Source organism: Tyto alba, unplaced genomic scaffold, assembly GCF_018691265.1.
Source record: "Tyto alba isolate M040663 unplaced genomic scaffold, T.alba_DEE_v4.0 Super-Scaffold_22, whole genome shotgun sequence".
Taxonomy (NCBI): Eukaryota; Metazoa; Chordata; class Aves; order Strigiformes; family Tytonidae; genus Tyto; species Tyto alba.
This window is the reverse complement of record NW_024881296.1, coordinates 18,116,958-18,139,334: the sequence shown is the minus strand read 5'-3', so window position 1 is coordinate 18,139,334 and position 22,377 is coordinate 18,116,958. Positions and strand designations below refer to the sequence as shown.

Below are 22,377 nucleotides of genomic sequence, written 5' to 3'. Positions count from 1 at the left end.
CGGGGACGAGCCAAGAGGGAGCACGGTGCGTGGGTCACACGCGTGGGCCGGCAGAAACTCCCCTGGGTGCCGAGGGACAGGCTCAGAGCTCACGATCCGCCCAACCCCCCGCGGGGGGGAGGTTGTCTGGAGGAACCAGGTGAGCGCAGGGGACGCTGCCGGGACCGAGGGCCGGGGCGGGCGGCGGGGGCCGGGGTTCCGCGGGTGGGCGGGGGGCCGGCGCCCGCCTCCGTGGGGCCGCCCCGCTGCAGTGTCCCGGCAGCCCGGGAGGAGGAGACGGCGGGGCGCGCAGGAAGCAGCGGGGCAGCCCCCGCGGAGACGGACGCCGGGCGGGCGGCAGCTCCGCGCCCCGCCGCTCCCGCCGCCCCGCTGCCCGCTCCCCCCGGCCCCATGGCGGGGCCCGCCGCGCCCCCCCGCGCCCCGCCGCGGCCCTGGGCCGCCCTGCTGCTCCTCGCCGCGCTGCTGCCCGCCGCCGCCCCAGGTAGGCAAGCCGCCGCGGGCGCCTCCGCTCTGCCCACGCGTGTCGCCTGCCGTGCCCTGCTCGCCTCCGTGGGGCGCGCCGTGGGCAGGTGTGCCGCCGGAGGGTTGGGGTGGGGGGGGGGGGGGGGGGGGGGGAGCGGGGGCTGTTTCGGGACGCTGCGGGAGCGGGCGGGCGGCCGGGTGCTTTGGGGCGTCGGGGCGAGGATGCGGGATGCGATGGTGCGGGGATGCGGGGCGGCGACGCACCCTGCCCCCGCCCGGCCCGGGGACAGGCGCCGTGGGGCGGCATCGCGGGGGGACGCCCCACGCGAGCCGGGCCGCCTCCCGCGCCCCGGCGCCGCGGCAAAGGCACCTGCTGCCGCCCCGTGTTTGTGCCGGTGCCGGTCCCTCCGCCGGTGCCGGTGCCGGGGCGGGCGGCCCGGCCGCCGCAGCGCTGCCCTCCCGCAGGCAGGGGAGGGAGACCCGAGCGGGGAGGGGGGGGGGGACACTCCGCCACCGAGGGTCTGGGGGAGACCGGGACCCTCCGCAGGTCAGCCCATCGGGGTTCGGCTGCGCTTGGGACGGCGGGGCTGCAGCCTGCAAGGGCGCTCCCGGCCAAATGTGGGCTGAGAGGGACGGGGGGGGGCAGCGTCCCTCCTGCCTCCAGCCCCTGGATGCCTCATTCCCGCTGGCACCGGGTGCTGGACCGTTTGTCCCGCCTGGGCTCGGCTGACAAGCCCCGCTCGGGCGGAGAACGGCGCTGACACCGGGCAGCCCCCGCGCTGAGCATCTCTCTGGAAAGTCGGGCGAGATCCCTCGTTTTCTTCATTCCCACTACCAGAGCCCTGTGGATCGAAGCCTGGATCAGCCTGGGCGATGCTGGGGCTGCAGTCAGGATTCCTTGGGCTCTCAGCCTCTGGTTTAAACCGCTCTGGAGGTGGGGTTGTGGGGTGCGGTGGCAGGTCGTCCCCGTCCTTTCCCGCGTGGAAGCAGTGTACGTTAACTGCAGCCCCCCGGAGGCACTGTTTGCACCGCAGGCAACACTGAGCCCCAAATCTGTCTCGGCTTGTGCCCACAAGGTCTTGGCACCAGAGCGTGGATAGAGGCAGTGGGGGAGGGATACGTGGAGGCATTTCAGCACCAGATTTTAACTGCTGGGGTTTCCAGTGGCCAGGGTGGTACAGGGACATCTGCTCTCTGGTTCTGGATGTATGGCTATCCCATCTGCAGCCTGGTGCTGTAGTTGCCGAGGAGCCAGCCACAGATGACAGCATCTCACTCCCCGGCAGCTCTGGGCTGGGCACGAGAGCCCAGGACCAAATGTCACCCGTGGTTCCTGGTGACTTTTATCATCCAGCAAAACAAACTGGAAAGATCTGCTTAAGCTGGAACATGGAAAAGATCTTTGAGCCGGGCTTACAGACCCCGTGCAGCCCTCTCTGCATGGGCTGCTGAAGGTGCGTGGCTCACAGGTGCACCGTCGCCAGGTTGGGGCAGAGCACATTTATAGGAGGCTGAGCACAGAGCAGCTTTGCTGGCAGGTGCCCATGCATCCACTGCTGCCTCTCTTTCCGTGACGTGCTGTGCCCGTTCAGGCTTAAGCCTGGGATCACCCTTCTGGAAGTGGATTTGTAGTAGCACTGCTCTGTGGCAGTAGGAAGTGGAGGGGGGGAACTGGATCTGCTGTCCCTGGGGCTGCCTGCTGGCAAGCGACAGGAAAAGGAGGGAAAGGAGCAGGGGAGTCTGTGTGCTGATAGCGTGGGCAACATCCGTGGGAAATGTCATTGCCTCCGAGGAACAGTGTTAGCTGTTGAACACAGGCACGCGCCTGCTTCTATGACTGTCTAATGTCTAAAGCGAGTCGAGGGGAGTCTGAAACTTCACTGAAAATTTGGGATGTAACATCCATACAGTTTTTCTTCATTTGCAGTCCCACAGCAATGTGCTGGAAAACCAAGCCAATTTCTGAACAAACCCAAATGTTTTGGCATAGTGCTGCGCAGAGCTCTGCGTGCTTCCCGGCTACGGACCTCTGGAGCACACCAAAACCTGCTGGAGTGGGAACACTGCGCTGTTAACCCCAGAGCGGCTGCGCAGGACTGGCTGTGGGCTGCACGTGTGCTCCTCGTCCCTGGTGGTGTGCCGGCCACGCTGAGTGGGCACCACTTTCCTTCTTCAGCCTAGAGAGCAGTTTATAAGCCACTAAGCCCCAGCTGTGCCCTAAACAAGTGCAGTCTCAGGCAGGAGGGCTGGTGGGCGCTGGAGTCCTTTCTCAGGGGGTAAAAGCCATTGCTGAGTGCCTTTGCTGCCCTTGGCCGTGCTTTCTCATCTTTCAGCTGTGTTTGCAGTGGTCCCTTCCCGTCCTCCTTTCCTCACCTTTCCAGCACATGCCCTGAATAGGTGACCTGCCCCAAACTCACTCTGCACTTCAGAGCCTTTGCCTGAGTGCTGTGTCTGGGAGACAAGGAGGCCGCCTTGGCTCAGTGGAGGGCCTCCGACAAAGGAAGCGAGAGAGCCCTTCATTTTTTGTCTGTGGAAGAAATAAAAGATTTTTCCCCAGTGAGGGTCTGGCATTGGGCTGGTGCTGCCATTGTCTGTGCTTCTGTTTATCAAAATGGAAAGACAGTGTGGGGCCTGTGCCCAGGACTGCTGTGGCTAGTCTCTCAGGCCAGGGAAGCATAAGAGAAGGGTGTTGTGTTGGAGCCAGCTTAGGGGGCAGATCTCATTTGTGTATAGTGAAGAGAGGTTTTTGTTGCGGGCTGCCAGATCCCACGTGTGGAAGGATGGATACTGGCAGCAGAAATCAGTCCTCCTGTAGAAACCCTCCTCGGTTGCTTTTATACAAACACTATTCAAGCACCACCTGTGGCTAGTGGGAGAAGATTGGGAGGAATATTAAGAAGAGGCTGTGCTCAGAGGAAGAGCCTTTCTGACAGCAGCACTAACTCTCCTTTTCCCTCCTTGTCTAGACCGTGTGACATAGAGAAAGCAGAAGGGTCTCCAAGGGAATTTTCCATTTCATCTAGCTCTAAGGAATGTATCTTCTCAGTTATTTAGGACAAAGCTGTAATGGTCTTAACTGTATAGCTCTGTACCAGCCCCTGGGTGTGTCAGAGGTATGAAAGCCCTTCTGCTGTCCAAGTCTGTAATTCCAGCTCTTCAGACAGCACGTGGACTGAGGTTGGCTGGACATGTGGCTGAGAAGATGCTTTCAGAAGCTGATCTATACACAAAGAAAATAGAAGGGGGCTGACTAGATCAGGCAGCAAAACAAAGACGTGGCATACTTTCTCTCTGGCTGCAGAGGGAATAGGATCTCATCTGTATGATCCAATGTATAGAGTGAGCAGTCATATGACCCAAAAATACAGCTCCCTCCTCAGACACATTTAGTGCTCAAGTGGCATTGATATTTCTCATGCAGGACACTGAAATGGTAAATGTGGCTTTTGAGTCTCAAAATCACTGAGGCTGGACTTCATGTGTGCTCCAAGCTGCGTCTGGCTGTCTGTGGGTGGTCCGTTGCCTTCAGATCAGTGAAGCAAAGCAGCATTTTCACCAGGCTCAGCTTCTGGTGCGTGCCTAGAACCCATGGTTTCTCCAGGTGGCAGCTGTGTCACCCAGCTCTCTCCATCACTGAGGAAGTGCTCAGGAGCGTGGCAAAGGTGGCACTGGGATGTGCTGGCATCAGGCATTTGGTCTCTTAAATTTATACTGCTGCAGCTCAGGTATAACCAATACCAGAACCTTTTCCTGACCAAAGACCTCCAGAGTAAGCCTGTGCATAGCAGCCTGAGCACAATCCCAAATATGCAAAAATCTGCAGCCAAACTGGTACCCTTTTTTCTCTCTTTTTTTTTTTTTTTTCCTAGTTTTGAAATGTCAAGATCTGCTTATCTTGAGTTATCTGTCTTCATAAATTAGTATTCCTTAACTCCCCCCTCACCTGCCCAGGCAAATAGTTCGTAACTAGGTGCAAAATGTTATCACAGGAACATTAACCACTTGTTGTGTGTGTGATTTCTGTCGGGGGGGGTGGGGGGGTGATGGAGGGAGCGTGGACCTTTAGCTATGCCTCCCGCAGACCGCTGATGCACTAAGCAGGTGAAGTGCTCACTTCTCCAGAGGGAACGACACAGGCATTGATGAGCCTTCCTCTCGCCAAGCTCCGTGCTGCTGTTCTCTTCCCGAAGCTGGAGGCGTGCTGCGCTCTCGCAGGGCCTTGGGCAGGCAGTCCCAGCACTGCAGACGCTGCACTGGTCCCTCCGGCGGGCACCAGCACTCCCTGTTGTGCTTTTCTCCCCCCTCAAGTCGCCGCTTGTCTTTTCTGTTTCACAGCCCTGTAAAGCAGCAACGGTTTCACTAGTGTGTTGCTCTACAGGATTGCTTTTGTTCCTTTGAGGGCAGTTGAAATTTTATGTGCTTGGAACTGTGTTTTCGTTATTCCCCAAGATGAGAGATGGCTTCACCTCTGCAGCCTGCGCCCCTGCCCAGCACAGGAGAGAGGGAAGAACCGCTGGGTTGTGAGGCAGTGGAATCCAGAGCGGAGCAGCAGATCATGAAACAGGGGAGATCCCTTCCCTCTGGCTCATGAGGAGCCCAAGTATTTTGCTTCCACGTGGGCTGAGAAGTTGAGTTTTGGCTGTGTTTGCACTGACACCACAGCCTCTGAGGAGTGGTATGGCTTACATTTTCAGGGCCACAGAGGAGTGATGGGTCTCTTCAAGAAATGGGAGGTCATCTGGAAGATCCTTTGCTATGTGTGACCCAATATAAAGCCTCTGAAATCATGTTTACATTTTCTTATACGTGTTTGTTATACTGCCTCTTATTCTGCTGTGCTGTTGGCTGCAAAACCTACAGTCTGTGTTGAATGTTCACAAAATGCAGTGCCAAAATAAGCACTGCCAAGATCAAGACAGTGGCTTAAAAAGCATGAGATTTAAAAAACAAGAACTGCTGAGATCTTTTGCTTTGCTGTCTGTTCTCTGTGTCTTTCTAAGCTTTCCTCCACACCCTTGATGTCTAGGGATTTGGAGGGACGGTATGGTTTAGTCTGCATCTCCACTGCCTGCCTCTTACCAAAGAGGCATTTAGACCAGTGAAGGGATTTTGCACTGACTCTGTACCTGTCTTGATGGACTCCTGGTGCTCTGCTCCCAGCTCTCGCATATATTCTTACTTGCAGGCACCAGCAGTGTTTGCCTGAAACACCTCCTTGGTTGGATTAATTTCCTTTGGGGATGTACAAGCACCTGGAAAGTGTCAGGTTTCCCTGGTTCCTCTTTAAACTTTAGACAAGCTTGTAATGAAAAGGAGCTTTTTCTACATTGGACCACACGGTTGAGTGCTTAACTACTATACTGGTAGCAGAGTTAACAAGAGCAACATCAAACAGTGTTTACACGATGGCTCCTCCATTGCAGGTCTTGTCTTGCCCGGGGAGATGGGAGGTTGTGCTGACAGCTCATGTGCCTCTGGTCCCCAGCAAGACCTGTGCAGGCTGCTGAGCTCCCTCTGCCTCCTTTGCCCTGGAGGGGATCCTGGTACCCACGTCTCTCCAGACCCCTCGTCCCATGCCCTGCCTTCCTAAGTCACGTGGCTTCTGGGTTTCTGACACACATAGCTCTGCAGTTGCCAATTCCTTCTCCCCAGTCCCCTGGGACTACTCTCTGGGATGCAGTGTAAGGTCTTCTCTCCTCCTCCACCCCTCAGAGTTTCTGCAAATATATGTTCAAGCTTCAGCGTGTTTTGTACCGTTCACAGCATTTTCAGGATGGTTAAAATCTGTGTAGGTTATAGCGTACGTTTCCTGAGCAGCAGCCACTGACCCTCACTCTCAGCGACTCGTAACTCCAGCCCCGCTGTTAGCTCTCCATAAATGACATCTGTGCCGTGGGACACGGGAGCTCTTCCCGTGTGCCAGGTCGGGGTGTGTTACCCTGGCTGTGCCACGGCCCCGTGCTGCAGTAAGAGCTGACCACGCTTCAGCACCTCTGAAATCGGTTTCTGTGTGTGGCTCCATCTTGGTGCGGGTGCTTGCATTTGGCAGAGTTGGTCTATACTTAAAGCAAATAGCCCCAAGGAGTGGAGAAACAAGGAAAGGCAGAAGGAAGACCCAAGTAATGTAGAAATTCTGTGCTCTAAACAGAGAGATTTTCCTAAACAAAGGGAACACTGTTAGTTACATCAGATGAAATACTGAAATCCTGTTGTAAGGAAGGCGGTCCAAGCTTCTTCTCGCCCTGGAAGAAAACCTGGAGTATACATCCAAATTTAACTACGTATGTATTAGAAAACGATCTAGAGAAGTGTGCGTTTTAAATCACCCTTCTTCAGTGAGTAACTTGATCATCAAATCAACTCTTCAGTAAATGGAGCAAATTACCCTTTGAGGACTGTGGAGTGTGTTCATATTTCATTGTTCCAGCACAGCTATTTCACTATTACCCAGTCATCAAGTCCTCCTGGGCATCTCACAACAGTCCTGGTTCCAGCAAATCTTTCCGACTGTTGTATTCTTCTGGCATTAAACTGATTATTTTTCCACTGGAGGAGTCGGTCATTCTTATTATATACATCTGCTGCAAAATAAGAGGCAGCTCTTCAAGTGGTTATTTGTCATCATGTTTACTGTACAGTTGGCTGCAATATTTTGGCTGAAACTTTTTTTGGGGGAGAAAGTGCACAATGTCAGTTTTTCCTTGTCTCTCACAAGATGACAAAAATAAGAGAAATTTAATAGTCAACATAATTTGTTGTGGTACTCTGTAATGAAATGCTTTATTCCTCCTCTCAGAGTGGCATCCTTGGAAGGGCGTATGCAGCAGGAAGGGGTTTAAGTTGGTAACGGGCAACGGCTACTGAGTTTACCTTAAAACTCCTGCAACAGAAAGCAGCAGATGTGACTGGCAAACCATGCTCACGACGCCCAGCCCGAGCCCTGCCAGCCCTCACAGAGCCCCTGCACGCTCCCGCTGCCGAGGGAGGGCCGCGTGGGAGCAGCCCACTGTGCCCACCCCTGCCACCCCTCCGGCAGCGTTGGAGGCAGCGAGCCCTGGGGCTTTGCCCTCTGGTCCCTGCTCTCCTGCAGCAGAAGTAGCTGGGCTTGGCGTTTTCAGCCTCGGGAAGGCAGCATTCGGTTTTGCCTGTGCTGCTGAGGTCCGTGGGCCAGAGCATCGCAGCACGCAGGCTGCGGCCAGAGAGACGGAGGTCTGGGTTTAAATACTGTTATTCCTGCTGGCTGGTGTCTTGCTTCACGTGGCAGTCCCGCTGAAATACCTAACAGTGTCCGAATTTGGCCCTGCACGAACAGTTGATCTGCACTTTCACATAGTCTGAATGTCTTTCCCTTTCATCACCTTTTGAAGCCACGCCGAGCTGGGTGATATAATTGTGTGGCCTTTCGCCTCGGGTGCTTTGCAGGTGGCCCCGCAGCTCACGCGTGGAGAAGCTGTAGCAGCGGGAAGCCGGCGGCAGTCGGGGGACTTGGCAGAAGGCTTGCCGCGCTTTGCAGGAGTGGGTGCTCTGGGTTACGTGTTCGCAGCCTGACCGTCTGCGCCGGCCGGGCTTCGCCTCAGCCTCTCCCCTCCCTCTGCTGTCAGTTTGATGTTTCTGGCCTCCCAAAGTAAATGCATTATAAACAGTTTAAGAGCAAATGGCAGTGATGGAAAAGCTCCGTCTGTCTCAGCTGAACTGAGACTTCAGCCTGATTTCAGGTTGCATGTATTTTTAATATATGCATTTGATAAGTGTCTGAGATCTTATTACTGGGGAGGTGGGCTGGGGATCACAGGACCTGATTTCATTCATAGGTCTCAGCCAAACTTTCAAAGTGACACCTCACCTTTCCCGGGCTCCACTGGCCCTGTTTTAAAAATGTGTTGAATGCTTTTTCCGTGCTGTGGTGCCAGAGAACTGCCCAACCACTATTATCTTCTATTTGAAACTTTCCAAACCATAAGAAATGACTGAAATCTTTTGTGAGATGCTCAGTAGTATTTCAGCAGGGTTTTATCAAACCTCAGTAAGAGACTGTTGGTTTTGTACTGCCATTGCACAGAGCATCCCTGCAAAGCAGTGAGCTGACTGTCCCCTGAGGTGGAGAGGGGTGCGTGGACTCAGGTTCCCCTCCACGACTCAGGACATGGGTTGTGATGTTGTCCGTGCTGTCGACTCTCTCTTGCCTAAGGTGTATTGGGCTGTGATCTGTGATACGCTCACACACATGCTTATCTGCTCTGTGTGTGGTACTCCATGAAATCACTGGACACAGCTGAAGGCAGCATATGCGTATTATTTTGCTGTATTCAACATGCAAATTGATGTGGCTTGGTGTCTGCCTCTCCAATCTGAGGGTGTTAATCTGGCTGCACCACAGAGAGGTGCTTGAGAACAGATTCAGTTTGGTGATCAGGTCATGTTTCTCTTGTGAAAGAAACTGCAAGCACAGGCTTGGAGCAAATGTAGAGTATCTCAGCTTTCCATTTATTGCAGTCGGTAAACTTCAGAGTCCACTTGGGACTGTTTAGAAAGAGATTTTTAATTCCTGCTTTTTATTGACTTCTGCATTCCTTAACTCATTTGTTTTGCAAGTGAGACGATTTACTATCAGTCCAGATACTTGCTATGTTGTAGGATCTTAGGGCAGCTTTGGTGATGCTGGAGCCCTGCTCCTGAGTCTCAGGTCCGAAGCTGTGTGTGCACAGAGGAGAGGGGAGGAGCTGCACTCAGAGTGCATGGCTGTAAAGACCTGAATATCTTTTCCTACCATCATGACCCACCAAGAAGGTCCTGAATGGCATCCATCCCTTTAAGTGTCTGGTGCTGGCAGACGCAGAAATTCCTGTCTTCTCAAAGAAACAAAGCCAACAGCAAAATGAGCTCTTCTGTGATGGCACAGCAGCGGTATTGAAAACCTAGAAAGTCAGAACTTTAAACAGCAATATTAGCAAGCTCAATTTTCTTGTTAGATGTGTATAGTAATGTACTTCTTTGTTTGCAATGTGATGATTGCTGTGCCAGGGTGCTGAGTTCCTGTTCTTCACTCTTAATGGCTACTGTATGTCAAGCTGCTCCTCCGAGAAGATGAGTGTGTGCTTAAATCGGTGTCAGGGGACCGACTGCTCAGCGGACACCCTGTGTGTCTTTGTGAAAGCCCATCCCAGTTAGGGTGAGAGCCGCTGGGTTTCAGTTACGGAGTGCAGGGTAATACCTGTTTATTGCCACGAGATGTCTCAGACCACACATGCTCCTCAGATGCCCACCCAGCAGCTCCTTGGACGTGCTGGTTGCTGAGGGCCAGAAACCTCTGCAAACACACTCACTTCCCTCTGCAGAAGCAGCTGTTTAAATTACCCTTGGGGAGGGATGGTGAGTGATATGAGACATTGTGGGGTTCTGGTTGTGTTTGGTACCACGCTGTGCAGGTCGGGCTGGAAACCTGTGGCTGATGATGTGACATGGGAATGGGAATGAGTGTGAAACCTTGAAGGGGTGGAAATAGATTTCAGACCACCACTTTAGTTAAGTTAAAAGAGAAGTGGATTTGTATTGGCTTAAGTCTTTCCTTGTGGTGGTGACAAGCCACTTTGCACTAGCCCAGGATAGTCATAGCTGTGCAGGAGGGCTGTTGTGGGCACGGCTGTGCCTGCCCAGCGGTGCAGTGGGAGCTTGTCTGGGAGAGGATGGTTTCCCTGCTGGGAATGGAGAGAAGGAACCATGCATGTATGTGTTGGCAGAGAGGAGGGACAAGGAAATAAAAGAGAAAACAAGTTGTTGTTTTTTGGTTTTTTTTTTTTTTTTTTTTTTTTTCTAGCATCAGTAGGGAGAGAGGAAGGATGTCAACCCAGTAGAGAAAACTGAAGTGAGACCTCAGATAACTGATGGACCACAGGGTCTGGTGGGCGTAAGCACCAGAGTAGCTGATGAGTTAGTATGGATGTTTCTGAAAGAAGGTGGTGTGCTTGAAGAGAGAGGGGATTATTTTTAGCATGTTCCCACCATTCTACCTGTTGCTTTCCTTGGGGAGAAGCAAGTTTTTTCTTGAGACCAGAGCCTTGAAGAACAAGCTGCTAATAATTGCAGTAAGGGTGGCAGAAACAGACCCTATGAGTCCAAACATAAGAGCCTCCATAAAATTAGCCATAGGGTTTGCAAGATTTTTGGCAATGAGAAAGGAGCCATTTGGCTTTTTCAGCAAGAGGGGCCTCTTGCAAAAAAATAGATTTTAAGCTGCTTGTGCTATATAAATATATATTTAAAAAAATCCCACCCCTTTTGTTATGGTTACAAGCAGTCCCTGTAAAAAACGAGAAGGCAAGTAGTGAAACTTTGAAATGTTTTCAGGAGCTTTTGAGTAATTTGGGGCCCCTTTGTATGGAAGGAAATCACTGTGTTTCAGGAAGCTTTGCTACTTTAACGAAATGTTTGTGCTACTGAATGGTAGCAGATGGCCAACCCAGAAGACGGTAGCGAGTTGCTTAAGCTACTTGTAAAGCAGTGCAAATTTCTTTGCCTTGCTAGTAGGGGCCAGCCTTGGTTTGAGGGATCTGAGCTAGGGCTTTGTCTCTGCTGTCACTGCAGGGCTGCTTCTCCACTGTTGGCCATGCAGAACATGCAGATCCAGGCTGCCCATAACCGTTGAGTAACATCTCCTTGCATGCCATGCAGGTCTAGTCAAAGCCCTGTGACAGTAGAAGATGTTACTGTCACAGACGTAAGGGGTTGACTTTCAGCAGGAGCTCATTATAGGGACTGGCCAGTGTTGGTGACAGGATGTTCGGAGCTCACAAGCAAAGTGGGCAGTGCCGAATGGGTGTTTTGGTATTTGAAAGCTTCATTCCTCTGAACTGCACCAGTGCCAGCTCAGTGTCAGAGGGTCACCTAGCAGCAGTCAGAGAACATATTGTATCAGTACACCCTTTCATTCCACCCCTCCTTCCAAACCTCCCACTTCAGTTGTTCAAACAACAATACGTGAAAAACGCAAAGTAGGAGTCCATGCACATTGGTAATGCATGGCTCCAGTATGCTGCTAGCTGTGGTGTTTTAAAGACTCTGGAAGTCTACCATGGTCCTTTCTGAGACTTGCTCTCCTGATTTTTGCAGAGGCTTTGTTGGCTTGGGTTGATTTTCTACCCCAGGTGTCCCTCTTGCTGTGTGTCTCACTGGTCAGGGATGGTCTGTGCTGTGTGGGTAGAAGCCACAAGTTTTGCACCTCAGCATTGGAGGCCAAAACATCACTTGCTTTGTAGATATTTGAATTTTCAGTTCTAGATATCCCTGGGCTAAACCAAGGAAGATGGCATGGATTCTCTTTTACAAACCTGAAGAGCTGTGTGTGCATTTTTCAGTATGTTCAGTTGCTTTTCAAGAGTATCAATTGGGTAAAATCTTTGCCGACCATCCCAGCTAGTAGTTGAAAAACCATGATGTGTAAACTGATGTGGTGATTTCAAGTGGCTGCTGCCATTTGCCTCAGATGTGTCTGCTCATCTAGGATAGGACTAGTTGTAGAGTAACATGTAACACGGCCCAGGGCTTTGCATGAAGATGTTGCTTTGAATACGACTGCAGAGCTTTGCTTTTTGAAAATTATATGAAATAAGAAGGTAATTTATCAGTAATGAAGATCTGTGCTTATCCATTTCTTATCTGAGCCCAACCTAGTGCAGAGCTTCTAAGAATAGCAATAATACTATTTTGGCCATTTCACTGACATGCGTTTCATGTAATATCTTTCAGTTTTGCATTTTGGGACACTTGGAGTGTGTGCTGCCAGCTTCTCTTTCCAGGGTACAAAGCTGCATATGTACATCTTGAAAAAACTTTTATAATAAATAATGTGTAATAAAGTTATTTAGAAAAATCAGGGTTGGTGTTATTTCAAGACATGAATTGTGAGCAGTTTTATATTACAGGTAGATAAATAGTGTCTTAGTGTTTTTTAGTTTCATTTTTTGTGAGGAGGAAGAAGCAAAGACAGTGTTATTTTAGCATGTAATTTTTCCAATCCCTGTGAAAAAAACTTAATCTCTGAGAGCTGTTTATGAAAGAGCAGAGACTAATGTTGAGCCAGTGTTTTGTTCTTAGCAAACCTGTACCTTGGGAAACTCTCAAACTTTTCTGATTTATGAAAGGTTTGCAATGTGAAATAAAAATGGAGAGTTTTAACTTTTTTTTCCCCTTCAATGCATGATGAAGCTTGAATTCCTACCCTCTGATTTGGCAAGTCTGAGGCATTTTTGGCAGTTTCAAGTGGAAAGTTGAACGTGCACTTCAACTAGAAATGGAATGGAAAGACTTTACATAAACATGCGAATCTCCAGTAGATTAAAAAATCCATGCTACTTTACAGGGTAAGGGAGCAGGTTTAGATATATTGAGGTGTTTTTGGAGAGAGGTGTAAACCAACCCTGCCATGTGCAAATTATCCAGAGCTCTTAAGGAGGATGATTTGGTGAAGTCTGTGATATGCATAAAGGAATGAACCAGAAGCAGAGCCACACTTTCCAGATTGCCAACACCTTGGATCCAAAGTTAATCTTTGCTTCAGAAATGTCTCATTGACCCTCTTTTTCTTTTTTTTTCTGTGTGTGAAAATTACAGTTTTCTGGGATTTTCAAAATCCCAGGTATATAAAGAACAGTTGAAGACATGAGTTTTTGGCTAGCTGTGGCTTGGTTAACACTTCTCACTATTTCCACAAATGACTGATGTAATCCATTTGGTGGGTGTTACAGTGCCCAAGATAAATGGGTTTTTCAGAGACTGTAGACTGGGGAAAGGTGGAGGTGGCTGGGAGTTGTCAGTTGCCCCCCACAACCCAACACCCCAAACTGATACAGAGGAGGTTAGCATTTGTCTCCTTCTTTGAGAATCTGCCATAAAATGTTCCAGCAGCCAAGAATTGAGTGAGGTTTGGAAGGAAATTAGGTGTTTGAATAGGGGTGTTTAATTAAAAGTACAATTCACGTATAAAGTGAATAATAGGAACAAATCATATAAAGCTTTATGCTTTATGGATGTGGGCAACCACTGCTTGATGAAGTTGGAGTGAAAGCTGGTGCAGAAAGAGAACTGTGTTGCATGTGGTGACTTTCCATGAGCCTAGTCCGTATCTCCCATCAGGGTAATTACGCAAAATCTTTTCTTCAGCCTTTGAATGAGCAGTGCCTCATTCTTCACTTGACTGCCTTTGTAACGTGCCATTGATTTTAACGAGATTGCACTAACGAGAAAACAGAGCAATGGAGTGAAGATTCAGGTTCATAAGAAGTAATCCAGGTGCACAGCGTAAAGATGCCACCACGGTTTAGTTAGCCTCCTAATGAGCAGTGCAGTTTTAATAGGTGTGTTTTCCTCCCTGGAGGCCTATGGCCAAAGCTGCAGGGAGCGGGACAGAGGTTGGCTCACAGGACTGCATGCTCTGGCTCTGACTTGTGCCCCTGCCAACCCACTAAATCCACTTCAAAGCTAGCTCAAGCCACTGGGATGTGGGGAGGGGAGCAGTGGTGGAGGGGATGCATGACAGCCTAGAAACAATACTCTTTTTTTACTACCTTGCCTGTGGGCACCATTTGAGGCCCACCTAGAGGGTAACAGGCTGGCTCACCTGCAAGCCATCCATGCAGGGGTCAGAATAAATGTGGGAATGTGGGTAGGCTGCAATGCAGTGACTCCCAGACACAGGTCGCATGTCCAGACTGGGCAGAGTGGCATCGTGCAAGCTCTGTGCTTGAGAGGAAGGCATCCATGGGCTTGTGATCCTGCACAGCTGGGTCACCTTTCCCATCTAGCCATACCTGTGTGGGCATCAGCTGTAGGTGAAGTACTAGCCTCATTCTTCAACTTAAAGATCTGCATATGTTCCCTTGTGTGGAAATCCCTAAAGAAAGCTTTCCCTGGGTGTCAGCCTCACAAAATATGAGAAAGCCACTGAGATTAAGTCAGTCTGGACACATTTTTTGTCTTATTCCATGTTTCCATGAAACCATCAGAGATTTCAGACAAATGGAGCAATGCTAGCAGATGTCATTTCTTCCTACTGCCATGGTGGATTTTACCATGTGCATTTGTACCCGAGGTCAATTCTTTCTCACAGAGACACATGTAGATACTGTGGCTCAGAAGTGGCAGTTCTCAGTGTGGGAGTGAGTATATTTTACAAGAGAGATAATATCCATCCTGGTGCAAGCTTTGTGTTATCTTTATGTCGCCTTCTGCTGTTGTTGTGGTCAAAATTGCCAAGTTGTTAGAGGATAATGAGAGCATTGCTGCTCATCATGGGTCGTGCAGCCAAAATCCTGCCTGGGCTTCAAGGGGCTCTTCCAGTAGCCCTAAACCCCTGACAGCCTTTGAACTGTTTGGGGGACAAACAGCAGACTGGGGCAGGGGAGAGCAAGGGGGATCCCTGCTCTTCAGGAGCTTGCAGTGGAAGGACCTGCTAAAACCCACGGGTTTGCTCTGGGCACTGATGACAGATGGATCCTGCCCATGCAGGCAGACACAGTCGTGTGTGTGTGCCCTTGGGTCTACCCTGAGGAGCTGTGGAGTCTCTCAGGGGGATCCCGCTGCCTTAGGAATCTCTCGGGGGATCATTTTTTCTCCTACCTTCTTCTCCTGCACTCTGAGAGGGCAATGTGAAGTGGGCTTAAAGCCAACTTTCTCTCCACTGAGGAAAGTGTTACTTCTTGTGATGCCAACAGGCTGCTTTAACATCAGTTAAACTGTCCAGGGCCAATGCAGTTAAAGGCCCCAGGCTTTGTAGAGGCAGCCGTGAGGAGTGTGTAAGGATGGTGCGTGCATGCAGGTGGAAGTCAGGGATGTCCCAGCAGAGATGTGGCTTCCAAGTGCTCAGCACCATGTGGCGAATTTCTCTTCTGTGGTAGTCACCTCTTCAATAGATAGTGTATTTTCAATCCCTGATTTGACAGCAAAATATGCATAAAAAAGTCTGAGTCACATGATGTTGATTTTAAAGAAGACACAAACCAAAACTGTAGTCTGTTAGCTTTGTGGCAATGTTGTATTTACTCTTTACTTTCCTGACATGGTTTTGAGGTACTGTATGCTTCATTTCAGACTGTTGGAAAAAAAGAGTTTACCTCACTTTTGAGTAAATAAAGAATGCAAATATGAAAACAAGAACAAAAAGGAGGTGAAAATAATGTGGAAACTACAGTCATGAACACAGCATGGAAAGACAGAAGCTTTGAAGAGGTGCATTCTGTTCCAGGCAATGTCTTGCCGCGGCATGAGTTGCTCAATGTGGCTTCACATTCTGATTTTCTCAGGCAGGTTTCCTTCCTGTTACTGAACTTCTGACCAAGGCTCGAGAACAGCCTATGCAAGGATTATCTAGAGGAAAACAAGCTCAGCTAACTTTATCCTGTGCTTTTGTCATGTTTGTGGTTGCTGTCAGATTAAATTCTGGCCGCTCCACTTAAAGTGCCCTTAGGCTCTGATTTACCTCAGATACAGGGCTTAAGATATTGTAAATTGATATTTGTGCTATTTCTGCAATTGAATATCCACTGAAGCCAAGGAATGTGAATTTCTTCCCCACTAGGAAGGGTCTGAGAGCCATGGGAGCTGCCAGCTGAGACAGCCTGGAGTCCTGTGGGGCAGTGCAGTGTCACCACTGGGAAACCTCAGGTGCATCGCGGGGGAGAAGCACTGATATTCCCGCCTTCCTGAGGACAAGGGACTGAAGGGATGTGTGTGGAGGAATCTGTTGGGATCGAAGGCTTTATAGCTCACGCTATTCCTATTTGTCATATGGATGGTGTGAAAGAAATAGGTTACTTTTGCTATAAACTTGTTTCTCTGTTAAGTCAGTGAGTCCCCCTTCTTGCAAACCAAATTTCCAGTGACCCGCATGATAAAGATGAGGTTCCAACTGAAGCCAGGGAGCTTTGTGTCAAACCTGGAGTACCACAGAGGTCCAGTCCCTCCTTAGCCCCTTCCATTTGATGTTTACTTCTTTGTGGTGTCTTTTTTTTAGTTTTTCCAATGTGTGTTGTCTGTTCTAAATTTTACCTGTAAATCATATATCTGTGGTTTACATCCATGTATACATAACTATAGGGAAATGTTAAGCGTGCAAGCACATGCATATTACTAGAATGTCTTTATCATTATATGCATATTTTATTTTTTCACAAATGTTAGTGTTAGAAAGCCTTAAACAATAGAAATTCAGGAAAATCCAAGTTAAAGTTGCAGTCTTGTCCCCAAGGCAGTGCTGAAGTCTGTCCCAGAGGAGGTGGGAACATTGAGTCCTGTGCTGGCATTGAGGGGAACAGCCCAGCACTGTTTCTGAAGCAGAACTCATGGAAGCCTGTCCATATGGTTGGTTAGTTAAGTAAAAAGTCAGTTGAGGGTAGAAGTTAAATTGTTATGATTTATGGACCAGATACCAGGCTCTTTTTCATGGTCTGAAACTGTATTTGGAATGATTTTTGCTGGTAGATACTATCATATTGAAACTATGTACAGCTACCATTTTGGATGCATCAAGAAAGGCAGGGATGAAGTTGTTGTCTGTACAGATGCTGTGGCATCTCACAGAGCCCTACCACTCACAGGTCTTCTGCTTTATCCTTCAAGCTTACAGATGTTGAACCATTAGGAAAACATCTCAGTTTAGGGCATGTGTTTGACAATGGAGACATGAAGCTTGCAGAGGAGGACACAGACCAGTTTAGACTTTGAACATGATTGCCCTGCCATGCAAGGGATAAGTGGAGGTAATGATCCAGGGTCGAGTTGTGAGAAAGGGATCTGTGATGGTAAGTATTTTGAAATAAACTATTTGCAACCCCTTTTCCCTCCTGCCCGTATAGCAGAAGTGCTTCTTAATCCTCCCCCAGCTCAGCCCGGTGGTGAGGTTGGCCATGGTCAGGGCATCCCCACACCTTTGCCAGCTGTTTTTGCCTGCTCTGTCCCCACAAGGAGCCTCCAAAGGTCTTGTCACTCCAGTACCACCTTTTTTCCAACTCAGTGAAGAGGCAGTTGTTGGATGACACCCTGGATGGACACTTGCAGACCAGGGCCATGGCTGCAGTGTTCTCGCACAGACCCTTTGGAGCTGCTGGAGGTTTTTACCACCGTGGTGGTTTGGTCACTGGAGAAGCCCAGATGGGAGGTGTCCAAAGGCAGCGTGTGAGAGAGAGGAGGGTTGCGCAGGCTTAATGGGCTCCCTTCAAAGGATGCTGGTGCAGAATGAAACCTGTGCATGGATGTCAGAGGGAGAACATGAAGCCTTCAGTAACTCACTGTCGGTTGTTCTTAAGTCATAATACATTTATTAATCATGTAGAAATACATTGTTGAGTTTGGAAAATTCCCTAGTCCTACTGTACTTAGCATTCAGAGGGCTCTTCAAAGGGAACACTGGAAACTGCTGTTGATGCTGTCAATTTAAATAATGCCCTTCGGATGCCAGGTAACTCCTCTACAGATGTATAATGAATCGCTTTGCTTAAATCAGACATTACCGTTAGATACTGGTCATCTGCCCAAAACTCCTGGCCAGGCTTGGTGAATTATGGCACACTTTCCATTGTGCTTTTGCAGGAACTGAAGTGTTCCAGTCTCCGCTTTCTGCGCCAAGCAGAAGTGTGTGGAAATGTGCTGAACGATTATTTTTTTTTCTACAAGAAACAAAGGATTTATGTGTCACCTGCCTCCACTACTTTAACTGATTGGCTTATTTCCAGGAGGAGATGTGATGCTGAGTGTATAAATCAGTGGCATTAAAAAAGTTGATCAGTCCACATAGGGACAAGGTTGACAGTACATTTTAAAATGCTAGGGGACCTACCAACCTGGTAAGCCTGAGTCTGGATTTGTTCTCCCATTTCAGTCCTACTTTCTCTGATCGTATACTTGTGCTTTTACACGTGTTAACTGCTGCAAAGCTACAAAGATCCCCACTTAGACCTAGTGCTGTGGTTGATTCCATGGCAGGTCTGAAGTAAATCATTGATCCTAGAGTCTTCTGGAGTTAGAGCAGTCAGCACGTCTTGGTTCAGAGGGCCACATCAGCACTGTTTGAGCTGGCTCACCGACTGCAGGAAATATCTTTGCAGAGTGAACTCTTCTCAGGGTGGCCCCGATCCAGCCTTTACTGAAACTGGTGGAATTGCTCCCATTTTCTCAACAGGGCTTAGATCAAACTGTCAACTGAAAAAAAAAATAAAAATCTAGTAATACTTTGCCAAAATGACATGATGCGTTAATTTTTGGGTGGAAAACAAGTATCTTCCTGTGGTATTTTGTCTGTCCTCTTTTTTCTTACTTTTCTGCTGATGTGGCTTTGTGATAGCTGTATGGAGATAGGTAACAGTGAGAGTGTGCAAAGGCAAGGAGCAAAGCAGCTGCCCCTGTGTGGGTTGCTGTATGAGAAAGGTGGGATCTTCTCTTTCTCTTGTGCCTCTCAGTTATGGTACACCGCAATTTTTCTTCTCCTGTTCATGAATAACAACTGGATTGAATGCCTTGAGTTGCACAAAGGACAGTGGGGCTTTAGACACCTGGCTCTGCTAGTAAAGCTCTGCTTTCTCCTTTTTTAAATACACTCTGATTTGTAATCTACTTCAAATCAGGTGAGAAAATAAAACAGTGTATTGGAATTGTCCCAACTCTTAAAGCCAATGCACAAAGTAATTTACCTGCTGGAAGATAGTAGAGCACCGTGTGGAAAACAACACCCATTGCGGGCACGAAGAAGGGATGGATGATCATGTGGCACAGTATTTTTGAAAACAATAAACCATTTTTCCTAGCAAAGAGTTGGACATGATACAGCACTTCATACGTGAACACGACCACCTGAACGTGGGGCTTTTCCCCCCTGGCTTCCCTGGTGTCTGCTGTGGGGCTCGTGTCCCTCAGTCTTTCTGCACCCCGGGACAGAAGCCTGTCTTGGTTTCACAAGTTGCCCAACTAGGGCAATTTTAGGGGTGCCCTAGGATGTGTTTTGCCACATGTGCTGTGAATGTGAGCATCACCACCCGAGCAGTTGCATTTAGCAGAGGCTGACACAGTACGTTTTAGGAATGTGGATGTTTTACAAACAGCCTTACCTCACAAATGGAATTAAATTTAGAGTTTCCAGATGAAGAATCAAGATGTAGTGCCTCTTTTTTTCTGTTCACTTATTCACTGTCATTTTTTGCTCAAGTACAGCTGATATCTTCATGATGGTTGGGCTCAGACACTTATGGGAGTGCATGGTATACAGGAGTGTTATATCACAAAGAAATAACTGAGAGATCTAGGAACGGGAGCTGTCTGTGGTGCATGTGTAGCCCTGGTGGTGGGATTTGTGAGGGATGCTGCAGGGTGTTTGCAAACTGAGTTGCTCAGCTCTGAAACTGCATTACTCTTGCAGTTTGGCAGTGGTGCAAGGTTATTACCTCGGAGGACAATTGTTTGTGCTTTGGGAGCAGTTAAGGACTTCTTAAGACAGGGATCTACTCTTTGAGGAGGGTAAATGAAGTGAGCAGTTTGGAACATTTTATTTAATCTTCCATACTGTTTTGTCTGGTAAAGCAGCAGTAGTGTCAAATCCAGGGTACAGAGTCAGTCAGTCTCATGTGATGCATAGAACTTAATTTTTAAAATAAAAATAATAATAAAAAAACAAGCACCCCCCTCCCCCTCCAAGGAAAAAACAAACAAACAAACAAACAAACTAACTAACAACAAACAAAACCCCACACACCCAAAACCCAAACAAAATAAACAAAACCCCCCACCAGTTTGCTGTTGCAGTGTGGAGTATGGTGATTTTTGGTCAGGGTGCCCATGACAGGATTTCATTTGCCAGCTGGCAATTTTTGCCTTTTCTAATGAAGAGAGTTGATCACTTTCTCATGAGTTTGTTATCTCTAAGCAGCTACAACTTCCTTCTTCAAGCTGTTACTTTGCCTATGGCTGGGTCACTGTGATTAGTTTCCCAAACTTTTGCCTGAATTGAAAAGAGAGGTTGGTAGATATTTATAGACTATATGAATATTGTCTACTGACTGTGCCAAATATGTGTCTTCTCTGGAGCAGAACACATTTTGTAGGTCCAGTTTTCCAGTCCTAAAGTAATGGCACATAGAAGGAAAATGTAGGAAAGTTTTTGCTGACTAGGGAAAGCAAAATGAAACATTTTGTACCTAGACTAGTGGTGGTAAATCAAAGTACCTGATTTTTTGTGACCTCGTATTTCAAGTACTTTTTGCACATATATCATGATAGGCTTGAGTTGCTTGGGATATTTTTCCCTCTGGTTATAGATTGATTACTAGGGGTCAGTACTTCCCTTTTCTTCTGAAGCTATTTTGTGTTTTTCATTTGCTAGATAATTGAGGAGGCCCTCTGAAGAATCTGTGTGATTTGGCAAGTGCAAGCTGCCTCCTCGTGTGGTTGTTTAGAGGATGTTCTACCCTCAGCTTAGATCTCATGCTCTGGGTTTACATCATTTGTAAAATGTTCTCCCACAGTCCTGACACTCACAGAAACTTTGGCAATACTAGTGGACATTTCAACTGCAAGAAGTCAATACTGAGGCTTTAATCAGCCCTGCATTTTTGGGGCCAAGACACTATACACAAATTCCTGCAGCTGTAGGTAATGTTGGACTTCTACACTGAAGAGAGTACAAGGGAGTGACTCTCTTGTTTTCCAGAACATAGAAAAGGATTTGATTTTATTTTAATTGCAGGTAGCTCTTTAGATGAGATGTGAAGATGTTTACCATTTAGTTTGGCCAGAGTGGAGGTCCAGAAAACTGTTAAATCAGTTTTGGAACCAAAAGTGAAAAAAACCATTAGTGATATTTACAGGGGCAAATAGTGGGGAGATGGGGAAGAATCAACCTTCAGTTCAGTCAGGCACTTGGTAGCTGTTCCCAACATTTATTAGAAAAAAGGCGTTTGGAGTGAATGCATCTGAAGATTGAGCTTTTTCATTGCTACTGATTTGGGACCTCATCGAGAGTTTGCTGAAATCCAGTTGAGTTCCTGGTGTGCCAGAGTAGGTGTTAGATGGGGAACAGACAGCTGCAGCCCTGTATGCTTTCATAAAGGTCGTATCTACTGTCTCTGATAGGAGAAAACACAGGCACTGTAGTAGCTGTCAGCTGTGAAGCTTTCATGCTGATCCAAAATCTTGTCTTGGGTCATGTTAGGGCCATCTTTTGTTGAGAATTCAGGCAACCTACCCAAGCTTAGACCATTGCAAAAAGTAGGGAGAGATGCCTGGCTGGATCAGACTGCAGCCCAGGGAAGCGGTGGAAGTGTTCCCCGCTGATCAGAGGCCCTAAAAGTGACCAGTGTCCTGGTCCATTCCTGGGTGCCTGTTTATCTGGGTTGGACTCAGCTGGCCAGGATGGGGCTGTGGTATTGATGCTGGGAGTGAGCAGCAGCGCAATCCATCCTGCGATGTGGGGCTGTGTTATGCTGGGTAGTGAGCAAGATATTGGGGTTTGTGCTTGGTCTTCATGTTGGTAAATCTACCACTTCATGCATCATTGGGAGTGCAAACTCCCAGATATAATCTGATGTGGCTTTTCTGGGAGGATGAAGTTTTATTTACAGATCTCTGCACCACTGTTGCTGAGATCAGCATACTTGTATACCTAGTGGATATGTGTGCTTAAGTGAGGCAATTTTTATTGTCACATCAATCTGTTTGGAAGAGGCTGGAGGATTTGTGCAAGGTCCTGTTGAAGGTGGATGAAGCCCAGCATCCAGTGGCTACTACTCTGTCTAGTCCTTCCTTCATTTCCACCCATGCTACTTCCCTCTTAGCTTTTTCTCAGTTTCAGCACTACATTTCTTTCCTGTCTGCATCAGATTTCCATGTGTGTTCCTACTTCCGTGTGAGTTTTAATGTTATTATAAGTAGTTCTTTAACTGA

At 48.4% G+C, this 22,377-nt stretch overlaps 1 protein-coding gene across 1 annotated transcript in view; it reads left to right on the top strand.

The window, feature by feature from the left end:
- Positions 1–370: 370 nt before the first annotated feature.
- FNDC1 (fibronectin type III domain containing 1) overlaps positions 371–22,377 on the top strand; it is a 71,702-nt gene continuing 49,695 nt past the window's right edge. The window contains exon 1 of the mRNA XM_042796086.1: positions 371–481. Within this exon, the coding sequence (XP_042652020.1) occupies positions 391–481 (91 nt within the window). The 5' untranslated portion in view covers positions 371–390. The remainder of the gene's footprint in view (positions 482–22,377) is intronic.